The 14,267-nt window shown below is 39.1% G+C and overlaps 1 protein-coding gene across 1 annotated transcript in view; it reads right to left on the bottom strand.

Annotated features, from left to right (window-relative positions):
* LOC122799843 overlaps nucleotides 1-14,267 on the bottom strand; it is a 118,660-nt gene that overhangs the window by 68,845 nt on the left and 35,548 nt on the right. The window contains exons 3-4 of the mRNA XM_044069173.1: nucleotides 14,024-14,228; nucleotides 2,463-2,519 (exon numbers count right to left, since the gene is read on the bottom strand). Coding sequence (XP_043925108.1) covers nucleotides 2,463-2,519; nucleotides 14,024-14,228 — 262 coding nt within the window. The remainder of the gene's footprint in view (nucleotides 1-2,462; nucleotides 2,520-14,023; nucleotides 14,229-14,267) is intronic.

Below are 14,267 nucleotides of genomic sequence, written 5' to 3'. Positions count from 1 at the left end.
CAACAATTTTATTAAGTGTTTTTTAATATTCATACACAGCATCATTATTCTTATATGTTGGTTGAATTGTTAGTTAGGATTCTGTGACTTAAGTGTATTTGCCTAAGGTGTATTCCTTTGGCTTGTTAAAATCTACTGAATTGTATCTGTCACTTTAAAACTATTCAATTAGTTTTAACAATCAGTTAATTGGCATTGTATGTGTTATTTATAAGCTCTGCAAAATGGTAGTACCTTGTCTGAAGAAGGAAAAACACAGTTTGTTTCCAAAAGCGCTAACTCAATAAATTGTTTGTTTCAAGTAATCTGCTAAGCCTTTGGTGCTTTTGATTCTTAGTTTGTGTGTTTCCTTTTTTGTGTAGTTCAACTATCCAGATATTCCTAGGATGTCCAAATGTTTTCCTTATCAAATGTGTGCCTTTCTGCCTTATCACTGGGATGATCTCAGGACTGTTGTCAGTCAATATTACATATATTTGGGTTCACACATTTCAACTGTCCTGATTTGTGCAGAATGTCCAGTTTTTATCTCATATTTTTGATCTTTTCTTCATAACATTTTGGTTTTCTGGAAAATCTCTGGCATATCATTGTGGAATGCAGGCAGAAACTGATGACAGACATTTGAGTTTCAAAGTTCATGTACTTCAGAAAGTCCATGCTACTGTACAACATATTATTCTATCAACTTTCTAAGTTTGGAAGAGCAGTATTTAAAATCTGTCCCTATTTTTGGGCCTTTGTCTCCTCATTATGTATGTCTTTGTCCACAAATATTGCTCAAAGTAGATGGTAGGTATCTTTGAGTTTCATTGTACCACATGTCTATGTGACATGTATGGCAAACATGGCCCTATTTCTGGTAAAATGTCCCAGTATTATGTTGACCTTTGTGGAGATATGCTGCAGTAACAGATTCACAGCTATCTGTGAAGCCCTGGTGGTCCTTGTGGCATTCCATGCCACAATGCATGGATGGTTGGTGCTCTGCTTTAAACAGAATTGTATCTGTGTTCACTTACATGATTTCCTGGTGCCACAAAACCTTACTTAGGTGCACCACTCATCATTAATATGCATTGCTTCGTGTCCACTCACCGTGCACCATTGTGCTAGCATGCAATCTCCATTTAGGCTCTGTGTGACACATACACATCGTTTATTGAGTCCTGAGGATTGACTAACAATGTATTTTTGTCAGGCTTTTAAATAACTTACAGTTGTGAGTCAGAGAATTACTTTTGATACTTCACATCTATTATAGCTTCTCCCATATCTGAAGACAATAATATATAATACCATCTCATATATATATATATATATATATATATATATATATATATATATATATATATATATATATATATATATTTATATATATATATATATATATATATATATATATATATATATATATGTGTGTGTGTGTGTGTGTGTGTGTGTGTGTATGTGTGTTTAAATTAGTGATGCGATCACTAATCCGAGAAACCCAGGGTCTACATTCCCAAGAATTTTGCCTGTCCTGGAGATGCAGGGTTCTTAAAGTTTGTTATACAAATAGTCATGGTGTTGGGTGTACTGCCATCAGTGTTAGTGGATGTAAGCATTTTTTTAGTATTTTTTTATTTGTGTTTGCTTACAACTGATTGTGGTACTTGTGAACTCATGTATGAGGCTGGGGAATCACAAAAAATCCATAGTTTCATTAGGAAGCCATGTTTTAGTCCAGATGTGACAGAAATTGCAGTAAGGATGAGTTAGCAAAGGAATTTCACCAGCTTACACTATGCTTACAAATGTGCCAAAATAACTTGCCATGGTAAAAAAAGAATTTGAGGATACAGCACTTGTACTGTGACAATAACAGCTGTGACCCAGTGATGGAGAAATGTGTCAGCAAAAGGTGACAGCAGCACTCATATGGAAATACTGACAGTTTGGTGACTGCATTAGTGGTAACAGCGACATGTTTATTTACCCTTGGAAGGGTGGATTTAACTGACATATCTGCAAGCAGATTAATGGTAATAATAGCTAGAAGGTCTCCTGATTGCCTTGTTATTTATTGTAGGTAACATAACAGTACAGCAATGACCATAACCTATACTGTCTGACTACCTTAGTTTGCATAAACAACAGTGGGCTTACTCAGCCATCTCATGCCAATAATCTGACTCACTGCTGATACCTGGACTAATGTGGTGAAGCGTTGCTTGTCTTCTGGAGGACTACCTCTGGAGCCAGGATATTCCCAGTCCAGATCCAAGCCATCAAATCCATACATCCGAAGGAGTAAAGTCACAGATTTTATGAAAGTCTGTCGATTTTCTAGACTAGAAACCATAGCAGTGAATCTGAAAAAGAAAGTGGTAATAATAATAATAATAGACAAAATATGCCCTTTAGAGATATGGTTGTGTCTTCTGATAAATCATAGAACTAATAAGGCATGTAGTACTTACCTCTCAGTCCCAAAATTCCATCCTCCAACTGCTAGTAATGTTTTTATCTTTGTATTCCTGTTTAAAAAAAAAAACAAGATGAAATAATGATACTTTGTGCATGCTTTTTATACACTAATTGAATGTTTTACTTTGGAGAAAAAAAATGTACTCTTGACTTGAGACCAAAGGAAAAAGGGTATTAGAAATTCAGCTTCTGTCTTAAGACTGCATCTTTTCAACAGCAGAGTCGTTATCAAGGTAAAATTATTTAGAAGGTTGCTGTGTCATTCTTGGTGTTGTTTATATAGCATCCAGCAACAGTAAATAATAAAGCAAATCAAAGATGGTGTCAATGTATTAACTATTACTTGTTGTTTTGCTTTTCAAGTACGTTACAGTGCCAGAAACACCTCAAACCATATCATGCGTTAAACATATACAGTTCTTGTGTACCAATACCTGCTCTATCAGTCATGCTTAGGAAGGAAATGGCAGGAAAGAATTTAGGACTTGTTTTGCATAGCTATGATACTCAGATGAAACTCTTCACTCTCCTTGGCATTCTAGCACTCTCCACACATTCCATCTGTAGAAGCAGCACTTTAAGATCCACATCTTTATCCAGATAACATTCCTGTAGTAGGACTTCGCCACCATCCCTCCCCACCGCTGGAAGTGTGAAGCAGCACCATCCATCACTGGCCAGCTCCTCCAGTGCCTGGGCTAGTTAAACATGGATCATTTAGGACATGGCCCAGTCCAAAACCTTTACACTACTAAGATGACAAGTTTGGCAAGTATCTTATATCTCACACTGGCAGTATGTTCCATATATCCATAAACAGTGGGCACTTCCAAAATATGTTTAACATCCAAGCACTTTCTTCCATGCCATCTCTCTGGAATGTTCTTTTCTTCTGTATCATGCCTATTGTACTATTGTATATACTATGTGACTCATTCTGATGTATGTCAAAGGTTGTAATGGTCAATAATGCACAATTAAGGACTGTGAATGTAACAATAGTATAGTTTCATACTAGGCAATCAACCATTTTTAACCTAGCTCTTAGTAACCAACATCTAGAGTTTCTTCCTGCCTGAAGGAGGGACATGTAAGATGGGCCTGGAAAGGATATTTGAGTGCCTACCCAGTTGTCTACATCAGTTCACGCTCATATAATAGGTTAATGACCACCAGAGTTGTAATAAGATTAGTCATGCAAATATATTTTATAAAGTATCTAGGGCACTATATTACCTGATATTCATGAGTAGTTTATTTCATAGATAAGGAATATGCAGGGATATGAACTTGTCATGCCAAAGTGTTCTATTAACATGTTGACAGAGGTTAAGTTATTTTGTGTATGTGTTTGAGAAATAATTAGTTCTGTGAAAACATAGTTGGTCAAAGAGGGTGGGAGACTTTCATGGCATTAAAGGCCAATTATACACTAAAGCCAATTAACTATTCAGAAATGTGTATGCTGATTGGACAAACCAATCAGTGGGCCCATTGTTAATGGAGTATACCCAAACAGAATGGTCTGGCTACTAAGATGTACTTCAGCAGCCAGACCATATATTCAGATATCTTCCTGCAAGACTTTCAATACATAATGGGAAAACAGTGAAAAAGCAGTAACATTTTGCGTATTCACTGACACTTGAAATGCAAGCTTCCCTGACCCACCGCAAACATAGACACATATATGAGTCTAATTCATATAAAAAGTTGATAAATTATTTTTTCAGTATTTTGTGAGCAGTTTAGTGAGAGAAACATTAGAAGTGTGCTATGCCACATTCATCCTCTTGACATAAATGAAGTCTGGCAACAAACCAAGTTGTCCTAGGACTTCTTCATGGCGGGGTTAGGCTGATATTAGGGGAGTTAGGTGGGATGAGGGGTGAAATGGTTAAGTGGAGGTAGGGATGATAGGGAGGAAATGAGATAAAGGTGGGGAGGGGCTTAAGAGGTTTAGTCTAGTGTAGCTGGGATAAGCAATCACATTTTGGCGTGAACTTGCCAATAGAATAACAGGTTTTGTGTTAGCATGGATTTTGAAGGGTATAAAGTCTGAAACTCATGTCTGATTTTTTCCTCGCTGACTCCAGTCATTAATGACTTGCCAATAATTTGCCAGAAAACCATACTTTATGATAAATAGACCAGGGATATGGCACAGAAATCTGGACATTCTGGGAAAATCTGTACAGTTGAGAACTGTGTTTCATGGAGAGGAATGGTACTTGGCTGGTATTAGTTACCTTTTATGCAGATGCTTAATAATTTTCCATTTTGTGGACAGTCATTGCACAATAATTTTTTCCAGAGGGTTACTTCACAAGGGAGTTAGTGCATAAGTCAAGCAAAAAAAAAATGTCCCCAGTTTTTTCTCATTGTGTTGGAAGGTATTAAGGAGTAGCAAATCATCATGGCAAAAATATTTCATTAATCAAGATTACTTTGGTAGTTTAGGACATATGTTTTGAATGAGGTTAGGGGGGGTTTATGCTGACTGTTAGGGGATGTATTTCCATAAAGTTACATGGGGAAGTGCAGTTGTTGCCAGGTCTTTGCCAAGCTTCCCAGTTTACTTTGGTTGTGTTGGGTGTTGTATTCAGTAGGGGCTTTCATTGTTATGTGGTTACAGTCTGGCACAGACAAAGTGGTGCATAGTGTCTGGTTGCTTCCCATATCACATAAATGTTTAGCTTTTGCAGAATGGCCAAATTATTGCTCATAAATTTTGTTGGCTGGTGGAGTGGTGAGGTCACAAGTAGAGATACATTTCTTTGGGCATAGGGCTTGGTGTGGTTGTAGTAGTGTGTGGGGCAGGTAAGGAGGAGATGTCAGGGGCATGTTTGAAGCAGGTGTTTAAGTTTAATTAAGGGGAGTTTGGAGTGATCTGGGGTAGGAGGATGGAATCATAACAACTGAGATTGGGTTGGACTTTAGGATCTGGGTGAGTGATTTGTTAGGCAGGCCCCCTTTCATCTGTCAGTTTTGTTAGAGGAAAGTTTTGGAAGGTGGGAATATGTTATTAATTTAAATTAATTGATGGGATGGTGTACCACTGTAACTGGAAGCTTTGTGGGGTTGGGGAAGGTGGTGGCTTTTCTGTGTCAGAGATGCTGGCTGCTATGTTCATACTTCTCATTCTCACCGGGAACCATTAGAGGTCTGGCTGTTATAGGGGTTGGACGTCTGGCAATGGTATGGGGCATTATGTAAGGCAAGCCGCTACTTTAGCAGAAATGCCATGGTTTAAATTTCTGCGGCTCTGACTGTTTCTCCTTCCATTGACAAGACAAGGAGTGTTGCCTCTATATAATATGAAACAAATGGTGAAAATGCATTTCCGAAGATTTACATTTGTCTTTCTCTTTGCAGAAGATGATGTTGTGATGGGTGTTTCAACTGCCGCAGTACTATGCAGGGAGGTTGTAGACAGTGGAAGCAGGTTGTTGCAGGGGTTGTCCTGGTCACTAGAGGGGTGTGCAATGAGGTCACACACAGGAAGAGTGCGAAGGGAGCAACAGAAGTGCATTTTAAAGATGGGGTCTTGGAATGCTGCGGTTGTAATTTGGAATAGGTGAGTATAAGGTGGAGCTTTCTCTTTACATATTAGAGGGTTTACTTTTGTCCTTCTCTTTGTAGATGGTGGTGTGCCAAGTACCAGTTGTGGCGATGCACAGTGAATTTGCAGATGATGGAAGCAGTGACGAGCGAGGAGGTCACACATGGGCAGCACAAGTGGGCAACAGTTACTGACAATAGTAAGTGGATTTCAAGTTGTTGACTTTTGATAAAGGATTTACACTGCTAGTTGGAGAAGGACAGGCATTTGAGTTTGTGATCTCAGGTTTAATTGGTTGTACAATTTGTTCTATTAACCATTCAGTATGTTAGATTAACATTGAAAGGTGTCCCTGCTTTTGAGATTTGCATTCAATAGTGAAAGGAAGCAACAGCCATTGGCCATAAGTAGGAGTTTGGGTTCTTGCAGTGGGTTTGATGGAGTTACAGGTAATGCATTTATTAAGGCACGTCAGTGTGGACAGGGTTCAGGTAGGTGTATTGGAGTCACAGCTCTTAGTATCTTAGGAAGTTATTAGGCTACTGGTGCTGGGATGGTTACAAGCTACACAAGTTCGTCTCTTTTCTGCGTATAGCACTTATCACTCTTGTCCAAGGGGATATGAGTCATAGTTAAAAAAAAGGGGGGGGGGCTGGTGCCATACTTTGGTGCAGTTTGGCAAACACTTGATGGGGTGGCAGGGGTCCTTGTCAGTGCCTCCATGTTAAGTAATTATCAGTATGTGTGCATATAGAATTTATTGTTTTCTCTTTCTTTGCAGATTGCGAAGTGCAGAAGGCATCATGCGGTGGCTTGAAAAGGGGATTTGAAAGTTGATGTTTTGATAGGATGGATATTCTTGCCACTGGAATGGGGCACAAGGAGAATCTGAGTAATCACCTTAGTAAGGCATGTTAGAGCTCTGTGTTTAATTAGTGGGAGCTGATTATTGCGTTGGTATAGCGGGCAAGTAAGGAAGAGGTAGGTAAGGGGGTCAAAGGAAAAATGGTTGGATGGTTTATGGGGAGTGTGGGGATCCCATGGGATGAGTAGAGTCACGGCATACATAGGAGCACAGGAACTTATTAGGCTACAGCCCTACAGGCTCCTGCAAGCTAGTGAAGTTCAATCCTTGCTTTCTTGGACCCTTGGGGTGGTTGTATTCACTCATCCAGTTGTTTGAACTGTATGTGGGGGAAGAGCCAATGAGGTGTTTGACTGGGTGCTGGAGCTTGTTCCTGATGGGTGGTATCTTAGGGGTGACAAATTTGTCTTGAGTAGGTAGTGTTAATGTTACATACCAAGTTAAGGTTTTACAGAATACCACAAGGATCATTTCACTTGGGGTTTAGGTGAATTTTGTAGATAGGGTTTTAGGAAGGATGGTAGGTAGGTGGCTGTGTTGGGATAGTTTTAGAAACTGGGTGCATTGTTACAGGGGAGTTAGAAGGTTTAAAGGAAGCTTGGTTGCAGGATAAGGCAGCTGTAAGATGGGTCTTAATTACCTACTAGTGGTATGGATAACATAAGGAAAGAGCTTTCGAGGGGAAAGGCCAGGGACAAATGGGTTAAGAATGGTTTGGAAATGAGTGAATTGGGGTGTTTATGGCTGGGCATGTAGAGTACTTCATTGCTGAACATAGGCGAGTTTTCAGGAACTAGGTCAAGGAGTTCTGGTTTTCTGCCATTTACAGTTCACAGGGTCCTGCATGTGAGACTTAATACTAGTTGTTTGACTGGGTGTCGATTTGAGTTCAAGGGGTTATAGTTTGTGGTTTTTGTTGTGGTTATAGGTTGTCAGTCTGTTCAGGTTGAGACATGATTTCAGCTTTCACGGAAGTGGGCTAAAAGGGTATCTGTTCTCTTGGTGTGGATGTTTCGGTGGTAAAGTGGGGTCACAGTACTCCTACTTTAGTTTCATTAGGGTGTGTTTAAGTGATGGTATAGCAAGATGGGATTATGATGGGATTCCAAGGTGATTTACAGATGATGGGCACACTGAATGATGTTTGGCTTGACCCTCCCCTTTATGGGAAGTAGTGGGTCGAACAATTTTGGGTAGAAGGGAGGGGGAACAGCCTGGTCAGGCTGGTTGGCGGAGAAGAGGGATAGGCTTGCCCTCTTTTGTTCCCCCTCTGGTGTCTGGATGTTCATTTCAAGGATCTGGGGAAAGGAAAATGAGCAGCTGGAGGAAGCTTGCTGAATAGATAAGCAAGCTGAGGTAAGGATGCTGCTTATTTAGTGGAAGGTAATTCAATGAATGGTGTATGAAGTGAGATGGGATGCAGCTTTATAAGTAAAGTAAGTGAGTACAGGTATGGGCGCTGCTTACTGGGCAGGGTGAGTAGGTACGCTGCCCTGATTAGCATTACAAGGATGTTATGATGTGTTTAGAATCAATTATATTATGAATAGCTATAATTAATGAATTTGGTGAACAAAGCTATGTTATGGAAATTTAATAAAGGTCATCAAATGTCATTTGGTGTGATGTATTTATTGAAGAGGACCAGGGCAAATGACGTTTGGCAACAAACAATGTTGTCCTGGGACATCTTCATGGGGGGGTTAGGCTGATATTAGGGGAGTTAAGTGGGTTGGGGAGGTGAAAGGGTTAAGTGGAGGTAGGGATGGTAGGGTGGAAATGAGATTATTTATTATTATTTTATTTTACATTTGTTGACTGGGCTAGTCTAACTGGATATATGTCCATTTTCAGTAGAGGCCCGGGGAGATAAGCTCCAAGACAGATACATGAAAAACTTAGCAAACAAAAAAATGACTAAATAGCAGCATTCATTATATACAATGCATATTCCAGGTTACAACAGAAAATTCTGTGAGGACAAAAAAGAAGTACTTATCGTGCAAGAATGCATATACAATACAACATACAGGTATAATACATAAAAAGAAGAAATAAAGTCAAAAGAGAAGACAGGTTAATTATATTAAAGTAAATAAATTCTTCAGTAGAAAGTATTTACAGAGGTTGGACACAGTGTAGTTTTGGAGGGAGTCTGTATTTATAGTCAAAAAGGAATATATAAGGGTGGGGAGGGGCTTAAGTGGTTTAGTCTAGTGTAGCTGGGTTAAGCAATCACATTTTGGCATGAACTTGCTACCCACCCACCCTCCCTCTTTTTGTTGGTGGGTTGGGGGGATTAGGATTATTTATCAGTGGGGGTAGGTGGAGAAGAGGGATAGGCTTGCCCTCTTCTATTCTCCCCCTCTGGTGTCTGGATGTTCATTTCAAGGATCTGGGGAAAGGAAAATGAGTAGCTGGAGGAAGCTTGCTGAATAGATAAGCAAGCTGATGTAAGGATGCTGCTTATCTGGTGGAAGGTAATTCACTGAATGGTGTATGAAGTGAGATGGGACGCTGCTTCATAAGCAAAGTAAGCAAGCAGTGGTATGGACCCTACTTGTTGGGCAGGGTGAGTAGGTATGCTGCCCTGATTAACATTACAAGGATGGTGCTTCATAAGTAAAGTAAGCGAGCAGAGGTATGGATGCTGCTTACTGGGCAGGGTGAGTAGGTATGCTGCCCTGATTAGCATTACAAGGATGTTATGATGTGTTTAGAATAAATTATATTATGAATTGTTGTAATTAATGAATTTGGTGAACAATGTTATGGAAATTTAATAAAGGTCGTCAAATGTCATTTGGTGTGATGTGTTTATTGAAGGGGACCAGGACAACTTAGATTCCAACTCCTTCCCGTCCTTTCTGTAAGGATTCACAAGATGATGTTGGCTCTGTTTAGATTTGTTGTCAGACAAATAAAAACAAAACAAAAACATTTTTTAAACAGCAATAACAATTCCTGTTCTAACATTTTTTATCCACAGTAGCTGCTGTCACAGAAGAATGATGTTTAATATAGTAAATGCTTCATATCTCCTACTTTTTTAAGCATAACTTTAACTCTTGCAGTACTTGTAATCCAAATATCAGAGCCTGACCCTGTAAAACCTCTGTAAACTCTTGCATGCCTGATAGCCTTATCATGCTCGTACAAGCAGTTCTGGCATTTAATTAAGCTTTTGCTGGCTGACCGACAACCACTCAGGCTGTGTGCTAATGAATCTCAGACAACACGCAAAAAATGAGGAGGCACAGTTTTTGAAGTTCAGAAATGTGATGGGGATCACAGCAAAAGATACAAGACAAAATCAGGAACATTTTGCAAAAGTCAGAGACAGATGAGTGGTATGTCTTTCTGAAAAATAAGTGCCTTTTTATCATTCTGAAAAAGTTAAATTTTTATTGAAACAAATGCCTCTCAGCTGTCTGTAAATGTCCCTGATTTTGACTTTTTTTTCATGGTTTCCCTGCAGCATACAGACAGACTATCACAAACTAATGGAAGAACACTAAAGTCTTTTTTTTCACAATGACAATTTAGAAAAACAAAGACTTTTTTCCTTAATTAATGTATTTGTATAATAGCAAAAATCCACTCTTGAGTCAGGATAACACAGAATTTACCCACAGTTAGCTTTGCTTAATCACTCTGGCTTCGACCTCAATGATAATCCACATTAACCATGGGTAAATCTTGTGTTACCCACACCCAGTTGCAGATTATTACTAAAAACATACATCACTATGGAAGAGTCTACAGCAAACAGAATTCAGACGCTGTGTGGCAAAGCTATCAGTGTAACTAAGGGAGTTGAGGCCTATGACTCTAGTTCTCTCTGTCTGAGTGATATGTTTTAATAGTGCTCTTTCTAGGGCTACTTTTGTGAGACCCCACCCAAGCCATGTATAATTTGTCACCTGATCAGGGAAACAGAATGAAAAAGTTATGTTGAATCACTTAACAAATTGTGACTATTACAGTAAACTCTCCCTCCCTTGAGTAGGTGTCACTAGTAGAGAAGCAGCTGTCAAGCCTTCACCTTGAGTAATAATATCTCAAAACCACTTGCTTCTTCATATTCTTTGGTGTGGCTTCAGTATCTCTGATTCATCCTTAGACCAGAGTTACTGGCACTAAGATGAAAATCCAAGATCTGTGTCAAACATCTGGCCTCATCTCATCTTTCTTTACCACTTCCACCAGAAGGTTTACTTGTTATAACCCTTCATGCATCCTGCATTGCCTGTCAAGTGGTGGTGTCGCCTACATTTCCTTCTTCTCATGACAGAGATTCAAATTTCTGTTTTTCTTCATTGCATAGTAAGCTCATATTTTTATTATAAGTTCCTACCACCCTTTTTCTAACTTGTTACTATGCTTCCAGCAATTTGTAGCATTTCTTTTTATTACTCAGGATTTCTGTGCTGACTACTATTCCTACCACTTGTCTGTAAAACACAGAAAGCATACTATTGCCTCATTATATGCCACTGGAATGTACATATTTGCACCTTCCTTGTTAGAGGAAACTAGACCTAGAATATTACTTTTCTTGTTAGAAATATCCCCATTTGCTTCTTCACCATTTCTAGAAGCATTTTGCTGAGAGGAGTCACATTCCACTTCAGGGCAGGTAGGTTGTGGTCTACAGATCTTGTCCTCTTTGTTTATTCCTTATCTATGCCTTAAATTGTGTTTAACTGAATTTTCTTTACTGCATCACATGGCCAATATACATAAGCCACCCAAAATATCTCGCCTGCCTCCACATCCAGACTTACTGCAATGGCACTAGCTCTAAGGATTTAAACTTTGCTTGCAACTTAAATTGGACATGTTGGTGGTACAGGTATACATATCAGAGAATTCCTGTTCTCTGAAACAGATTTCCCATCCATATGAAGCAGAGCCTTATCTTGGCCATATAAAGCGTAAGCTGGACCCCTGGATGGGAAATCATAACTCACTCCTAATTTGACACCCATGTCTCTGATGGACAGGGTCAGCCATTAAATCATGATCTAATTAACATACAACCCTTAAAATAACTTCTAAGGTGCAATTACTTGTGTGGTATATTTGGGTTGCATGGCTAGGCTTATAAAGGCCCCAGCTGCTATTAGACTTGTATAGACCTATAAACCTATGGCCATCACACAATTCCTCCACATTATCTGCCTGCTACACTGCATACCTATCTTCTGTGAAGCCCCTATCAAGTTTGGCCTTCTATTCCTCTATAGCTGGAATCCAGATAGTACCATGTTGATACACATTCATCTGTTTACTTCATTTTGCTTAGCAAACAGGTAGTATTGCTTGTGTAGATCTTCAGGAGTGGAGACATTGAAAGTTATTTTTGCTAACAAGATAGAAATCTGGATAACACACCCAGGGAATACTCTTGTGCTGTTTATAAGTTGGTAGCATGAGACCTTTAACGTTCCAATGTATTACCATTCCAATGTAGATAAGGCAAATGGGACTTTGGATTAATTTCTTGTCTAACAAACACCCTTCCTGTATCTGTCTCCTCTAACCATGGTTTATATGAAATGCAAGCATGAGCAGTTTGAGAAGCAGGCTCCAGTGTATAGCCTGTGATCATCCTGTATAATTCCACATCCTCATATTGAGGTTTACAAGGCTGCATAGAATAACGTTTTAAGACTGCCAGTTACTTTTTGATCATATGACGCTTAATTTAATTCTCTCAATTTCCACTTACAAGCCATGTGGTAATGAGCAATGTACTTAATCAGAATATGAAAAGAGGGATATACTTCACAGGCATGCATGTTATCAAGGAAAGAAAAAAACATCCACTATGCATATTCAGTGACTCAGTTCATCACTCATATAATGCTTTCAATACATTGTTCATTTGTGATAATAGTAATACCTTTTAGGAGCCCACTGAGCCCCCTCCAGCCTTTCTGGAAAATTCTGCTACCTCTTTTGTAAACTTCCACTGTCTGTTATGATATAATTTGCCTCCTATGTATAATAATTATCAGAGGCTACTATAATAAGGCCACAAGTACAGCATGAATGGTCAGCCCCAGCATAATATCTACTTGCACCAAACACTTCTTCACTGTACTACTGCTCACCTAATCTTTCTTTTAATGGCATCAGCAAAGGTTTCCTGCATAATTCCAAATACTGATTTTTTTTGGATCACCATTCATCGAAAATTACATACAGAAAACAATGAGCCACAATCCCTTAAAATACACAAAATGTCTCTTTTTGCAGGAGAACAAACCTCCCACCCCACCCCCTCAAAATTATATATACCAATTCCACAGTTGCACCACAGTGAAAAAAGGGGGAACCCCAAAAAGCATAATGCCAGTTTGCATATCACAGTACATTTGTGATGAAACTTACATGATTTGCCAGAAAACTGAAATTTTATGAGAAACAGACCAAAAATATGAAGCAAAGATCTGGACATTTGAGAGGTATGACTGCATGCCTTCCCTGTATTTCTGTGGGTCATCAATGGGTACTCCAGTTTCTTCAGCAATTCCAAAATCTTGCAGTAGCTGGACTGGTGACATTAAATTGTCCATGGATGTGTATATGGTATCTGCCTGATACCAAAGAAATGCCTGGCCACCTAGTACCATTCCCAATTCTCTACAAAATTCCGTGGGTAGGGGCAGCTGTTCATGGGATGCTACAGGAGTCAGGTGCAGCTCAACAGCAGTCAACATATAAGCAGTAATTGTGAATTTTCTTGAATTATTTAATATAGATACCAGTGCACAATAAGGGTAAATTCTGTTACTTTGCAACCATTTATCCTCCCTCTGAACATTACCGTGAAATGTGCTGCACTATTTTAAGGACATTTCTTTATGTAGTTACATGTATTTAACTGCTGACCTTTGATACTAGCACACGTATAATGTGAAAACCTCACTGTTGTCTCTTTTAATATTCTCTTAGTTGGAAATGTTTTTTCCTGTTAAAGGTTTGAAGTGTTTCAAACATTTCCTGGACTTGAACTGTATTGAAATATAATGCCTTGCCCTGCCACCCCTGAAGGGAAATAATCAAACTTTTTTACAGCAACACTATCATTAACAAAAATAGAGTTCAGCATGCCTTACTTCTTCTTGATTTCATTGAATGACTTGTAAAGCGTCTCATCATTCCATTCATAAGTGGTGATTTCATTATTTCCATTTATGACAGCAAAAGCATAGATCAGATGGGTGCAGAGGTAGGGGTCCACATTTTTAGGGAAATATTTGGCTGGGTCTGGCCTGTACTGAGCCCAGTTTGTAAAGTAGCACACTAGCTTGTAGGCCGAGCCTAAAGTAAAAAAAAAAAAAAGAAAAATGTTGGCTCATT

The sequence above is a fragment of the Protopterus annectens genome, chromosome 4.part0 (assembly GCF_019279795.1).
Source record: "Protopterus annectens isolate FY-2018-M chromosome 4.part0, PAN1.0, whole genome shotgun sequence".
In the NCBI taxonomy this organism is placed as follows: Eukaryota; Metazoa; Chordata; order Ceratodontiformes; family Protopteridae; genus Protopterus; species Protopterus annectens.
This window is presented reverse-complemented; position numbering and strand designations above follow the sequence as displayed.